General features: G+C 44.0%; 1 protein-coding gene across 3 annotated transcripts in view; it reads left to right on the forward strand.

Annotated features, from left to right (window-relative positions):
- Window positions 1-6,128, forward strand: part of NR6A1 (nuclear receptor subfamily 6 group A member 1) — a 72,146-nt gene that overhangs the window by 1,992 nt on the left and 64,026 nt on the right. For 2 of the 3 annotated variants that reach the window (XM_017745588.1, XM_017745589.1), the window contains exon 1: window positions 3,750-4,897. In XM_017745588.1, coding sequence (XP_017601077.1) covers window positions 4,855-4,897 — 43 coding nt within the window. In that variant the 5' untranslated portion in view covers window positions 3,750-4,854. Of the gene's footprint in view, window positions 1-3,749; window positions 4,898-6,128 lie in introns of those variants that run through there. The other variant, XM_017745590.1, reaches the window with a different exon arrangement.

Genomic DNA, 6,128 nt, shown 5'->3' on the forward strand with positions numbered 1-6,128 from the left:
CCCTGTTTTCAGGAGCAGAGCCTGCTGACCCTCTCAGGGAAGCAGCAGCTTTCCAGAAGTGCACTGTGCTCTGTCCCAGAAATCACAGAGGGCTTCTGGAAACCCAGCTCATAAGGTATGTGGTAGTGCTGATACTGCAGCAACATGCATCTCCCTTCTGCTTTGATTTTTGTGCCTCAGGAGGCATGTCAGGAATCTTGTGACTTTTGATAGCATCAATAAATCAGATACCACGCTGACAGAATTTTACTGGAATGTAAACAGGCATTTAAAATAACATGTTTGTAGAGAGTATATTGAGGAATACAGTGCAGGTACATGGAACACTCAACTCTGTGTAGGTTTCCTTTCAGTTTTGTTGGTAAGCAGGAACTGGGATTGTTTTCCACGTAAATGAAAAGAAGTAAAAATATTTATCATGAGATGACCTTATTTCCCACTCCTCTCTGCAAACAGTGTGTGTTTTCAGTGCTGAGGTGAGACAAGCTCTACCCAATGTAGGGGAAAGGGGAGGAATGTCTCTGTATAGTAAAATTTAGCTGATAAGGGATAATGAATCACCTTTAACTCAGCTCTGCTGAGTAGTAGCTGCTATGGGCAACTGCAGGCTGGTCAGCCTTGTCTCAGTCCCTCAGTGCGAAGGGTATGGAGCAAATCCTCCCAAAAGGCATTTCCAGGCACTTGAAGGACAGGAAGGTAATTGGGAACATTCACTGTGGGTTTTCCAAGGGGAGAGATCATGCCTGACCAACCTCATTCCTTCTGTGATGAAATGACTGGATCCATGGATGAGGGGAGGGTAATTTTGTCATTAACCTTAGCCTTAGGCAAGGCTTCTGATGCATCCTTGTAGGCAGTTTGGGTGAAAACCTGGGCTGTTTTGCTCAAAGGGTGGCAGTCGAGTTCAAGCACTCACTATGCTGTGATTGTCCTTGGGAGTCAGTGTTGGGGCCAATACTATTGAGCAATTTCATCAACCATCTGGATGGTGGGATGGACAAACTCCTCAGACTTGCAGATGACACCAGGTTGATAACTGGGAGGGCACAGCTGCTGTTCGGAAGGACCTTGATAACCTGAAGGAAAAGGTTGATTAAAACTTCAAAGTTAAACAGACACAAACATCAAGTCCTACACCTGGACTGGAATAACCCCATGGAATGGTGCAGGCTGGGGAGCAGCTCAGCAGAGAGGACCTGGGGTCCTGGAGAACCTCACAACTGAGTCAGGCTGTGCTTGCGACAGCTGATGGCCACGAGGTTGACAGAAGCACTTGGTGCCTTCTGTGGGACGTGGCAGAGTCACCTCTGGAACATTCTGTGCCTGCTGAGCCTGTCCCATGCACATCTCCTGCTTGCAGCCCCACAGGCAGCACTGGGACTGTGCCACACGGATCCATGTGTGTGATTGATTGATCCTCATCAGGAGAGCAGCTGCTCGGAAGGGGGGAACATGATGGGACTCACTAAGTCATCATGTTCTGCTCGTTCCCACCTTGGGAATCCCTGCAGTGCCCAGGGTACCATGTGTTATCTGCTGAGCTCTTCCCATACGTGAGATGACAACATTGGGGAGTGGTACCACAACTCATCTTTAAAGTCCAGTGCTGTGTCACAGGTTCAGGCTAAGTTCATTTCTAGGAGTAGCCCATATACCCCTTCAATTAGCATAAACAGAGACAAGGGCAGGCAAAGGTCAAGAGAAGTTCAAAATAGCATAACCTCTTTTTGCTGGTGTTCCCAAATGTTCCCGATCCTGCAAAGCTCTCCAAGCCGGCCTTGCCAGTGTGTTTACCAGACCATTGTAAAAGTCAAAGAACAAGGCCTGGCTTGATACAAGGGAAGTTAGAAATGGAGGGGTTGAGAATAGGTAGCATTGTTGTTTAAAACAGGAGAAATAATTGATTTATGTTATGGTGGCCAGTTAGGCTGTAAAGTGAAAAACTCTTAAAGAAACCCTGTGGCTTTGAGGGAGTTTTTTGCTCTGATTCCTGCTCAGCAAACAGGGGTACCCCAATAAAGGTCATCAGCTCCATGAGCTGAATTATTAATTCCTTTCATGCCAATCAGGGCTTGTAAACAGTATATAATACAGGAAAACAATTGGCACTGTTCACTGAGTGGGCAGAGGAGAGGTCAGGAGGTAAATACTTTTATTGGCAGCAGCTGCTTGTCATAGCTTCTGTCCTTTTCATCTTTTAGGGCAAACCACTTTCCAAAATCTTAAGTCTGGTTGTTAGTCCATCTCTCTTCTCCCTTAGATGAATTGTTTTTAGGAATTTAATGGATTACATATAATTATGAAGATAAAAAGGGCTCGAAGGAAGGGTGGCGATTATGGATAAGAGAGCAAACCAGCATTGGCATGTTTCATAAAGAGCTGTTTGAATTTTTTTTGTATTGAGAGAAATTTTAAAATCCGTCTATTCAAGGCCAGGCGTAGAATAAGCAATTGTGCTTTTACGTACTTAAAAAAAAAATCAAAGTGTGATGTTGAGACTAATATGTTATAAATACCATCTGCCAGTAGTAGCACAAGAACAGAAATCCTGATGTGTTGGTGCTCTTGGGTGCCACAGCTGTGCCCTGTTCCTGCACGGCCGTGGGATCGCCGGATTCCTGGCAGCACTGGGCAGGACACTGAGGGAATTCTAACCTCAAATGTGAGCAGCTGGGTGGTGGTGCCCATGGTGTCCACATTGGTGACCATACCACAAATGGTCATTAAAACACATAATTTCAAGTGTGGACTGAAATTTCCAAGTATGGCTGGGAAATAGTTACACTTCATTGTTTGCAGGCAGTAACAGGGCATTACAGTGAACAATCTAAAATTTCGGGACTTGGAGAATTTGTGCTGCCTCTCTCCAAACACTTCCCACTCAGAAACCTCTCTTCAGAAAGCACATGCATTATTTAGTTGCTCTTTGAATGATACTTGATAAACTATTCCAGATGTTGGCAGGTGTAGCTTACTGCCCTAAGTGGCCGTTCCTCTCACAGCAGCTTCTCAAGTGCCTGCCCTGTGCCATCTGGCCGCGTGCCGGGCAGTGACCTCTGTGTGCCAGAGCAGCAGGTAACCCTGGAGTGACCATCTGCTGAGCTGGTCCCTCAGCCTTCCTGAAAGCCGAGTTGTGCTCAGTGCTGAATCTGCACCACTCTCAGAAGAGTCAGAGTAACTTTAACCTGCACTTATTTTTTGGCTTAATTTGGCTGTATGTGAAAGCATACGTAGCCTTCAATAGGCAGAAGTACAAAGCTCTTTCCAGGAACCCAAAATGGCTGTTCTGCATATGAAGAATCTTTTTTTTCCGTACAAAACATGTATAGTAAATGGCCTGCCAGTTCCTAAATCAGGGAGGCTGTAGTATTACGGTGGGAAATAGGAAGATGCAAAATAATTCTTCTTCTCTGAGCACATCAGAGATCTGTGCAGTGTAATCCAGAGCCTGTTGCGAAGTCTGCAGTGGGCATGTCACATGCAGCTTTCTGAACACCGGTGCAAGAACCAAGCAAGATGATAAATTAACGTGTAGATGTTCTAGGCAGTAAATGTCTTGATAATTCAGTGGGGAATAGGACAGGAACGAGCCAGGGCATTGCTGAATAAATCTGTAATTGTGTTTGTTGCTGTTCTCAGCTATGGCTGGTGTTGAACACGATGAACTACAGCTGCTTTGAGTAGTGGTAGGAAGGTATGGCAGGAGGATTTAGTCAGTGTGGTGCAGTGTCTGCTCTCATGTTCTGTAAAAATGGTCTGCTGAAGTGTTTACATTTGTTTGTGGTTTGCCTAATTAGAGCAGAACTTTGCACTTTCAGTGTAAACACTGGTCCTCAGGGAACTGCCTGCTGCCTGAGAAATGGGAATTGCAAGAATGTGAAAGGCAGGATTCGGGCTGGCAGCAAAGCCTGGCTGTGGGCTGGAGTTGTGCTTCTGGGGCTGTGTTCTGTGGTTAGGAATGTAAACTTGTAGCGTGCATTTATTGGGTCTTAGAGCTAAACAAGAGTTATAGAATATATAATCATGTGGGACCTACCAGCATTAAAATGATGGAGATGGAGACTCAGCTGCTCGACTTGGGTGTTGGTGGTGATGTGCTGAGAGGGGCTGTGGTCTTTTGAGAGAGATCAAGCCCAAAGAATGCATCTTTGCTTTACCTCATGCCGGGTTAAAACTGACCCTGTTACTGCAAGATGGTTTTCTCTGGTTTGGGTCCTGGAAAGGTGGATTCTTTCCAAAACACAGAGGGCAATCTGGCATTTGTTTTTGATCACATTCTGACTTTGAGGGTTTTCATTGGCAAACACAGGCAGGAAGTTCTGCTTCTTTTCTCAGCTGTTAGAAAATAAAGCTTTGGAGTGTCCTGTGCTTAAAGATACTTGTTTCTGATGCTGCTCCAGAACAAATGCCAGCAGCTTGCCAGTCTTTGGAAGAGGATCTCTCTTCTGATCAGTAATCTTTTGAAGGTTCACTGGATGCAGATGGGAGATCATCATGTCCTTTCATTCCACAATAATGCTCTGCATAGAGTTTAAAGCTGATGTAATTTAGACTTTCTTTGTGCTGGAAGTTGCTCTGAATTGATATTCTCAGACCATCACAAGTTAGAAATTACTAATATGACTGCTCAGAAAAGTAGATCTACAGATAATGTGTATGAGAGAAATACCTTGAAAGGGGGAAAGCAGATGCTGTTAAAATTACCTGCTTCTCAAAGCAGCTTCCTCAAGTGATTGAAGACACCTGTATTCAATTTCAGTGTAAATTAAAGTTTTCAAAATAAAACCTTCTCAGTAATGTGCACATCACATCTTTCTCATTTTCACTTTCCCATTAGCTACAGATGTGGAGCAGATGAGTTCCTCCTCTCCTGTCCTCCCTATGAACTCCATGGGCAGTAAGTACCCCTTTTCTTGCCATGTGTGACGTGGTAGAATTTCTTATTCTGAGATAATCCAGAGATGGGAATTGATACTCCATGGTAGAGACTTGGAGAAGTTTTAGAGCTGATGCTTATTCATGGAAGTGAGGATTCCCATAGCAGAGAGCTGATGAGGTATTTCTCACAAAAGTAGCACAGACCAGGTCTGTACATCACTATTTACACCAGCAGAATGCAGGTTGTGTAACATGTGTTGCCACCAGAGATATCTCAGTGAAGGAGATGCCTGCATGAGTGATAAAACTCCTGAGGTGATGTAAATTATGTTGACACAGGAGTATTTTTCTGCAGTGTTTCAGTATTACACTTGGAAATCTATAGCCTGGAATTTCTCATGAAACTGAGAGCGTTGGTGAAATCCACCTCAATTTCAGGGTAATTCTGGGCCTGTAATTTTTTGAGACTTTGAAAATCTGAGCTGCTGGACACTTAAAAAAGTAGGAATTCAGAATCCCTTCTTAACACTCCATCTAGTGGCATTTGCTGTGCGGAGGGACCAGTCGATGGGAATCCGCTAGATGGCAACAGGCCCTTGTCAGACTGGTGGGACTGGGAAACTGTGTCCTTAACAGGGCTGAGAACCCCTCATTCAGAGCAACTTTTCATCTCATTGTTTGGGAACTCTGTGGATTTTTCAAATGTGGCAGTCTTTTAACTGACAGCTCATTTCAAAAGTAATGCTCAGATGTTCACAACTGCTTAAAAGCCTCCCAGAGCCAGGATACTGTCCTTTCCACATGCCTTTGTGCTGGTGGACTTGCACTTACTTTTACTGGAGAACTGTGGTTCCTCTGTGATGGGAATGAAAATATGGTTCCTTCCTTTATAATGAGAACAGCCCTGTGGAATGCATGCAAGGTAGGCTCCAAGTTGTAACATGTGTGCAGTTATTTGCCTCTTGATTAATAAAACACATCTTTGTTGGTATCTAGCTAGGTTTTCATGCAGTTTATCACTTTTATATGGAAACAGATAATTTGCAAATGCATATGTAGAATAATTTTTCATCTAGAGACATGTATAGTTTATGATGATACATTGGCTAATATTCTGTTGAACCTTTGTGGCCTGACATAGCTCAGATTTATTCTTGTGCACTGAAAGGTATTAAAACTAAATTTTCCATGGTATTCTCCCAGCAGAATGTGTCTGCAAAAAAAGGCAGGACTGTCCAACATGAGCTGAG

Source organism: Corvus brachyrhynchos, unplaced genomic scaffold (genome assembly GCF_000691975.1).
Source record: "Corvus brachyrhynchos isolate BGI_N302 unplaced genomic scaffold, ASM69197v1 scaffold59, whole genome shotgun sequence".
Classification (NCBI taxonomy): Eukaryota; Metazoa; Chordata; class Aves; order Passeriformes; family Corvidae; genus Corvus; species Corvus brachyrhynchos.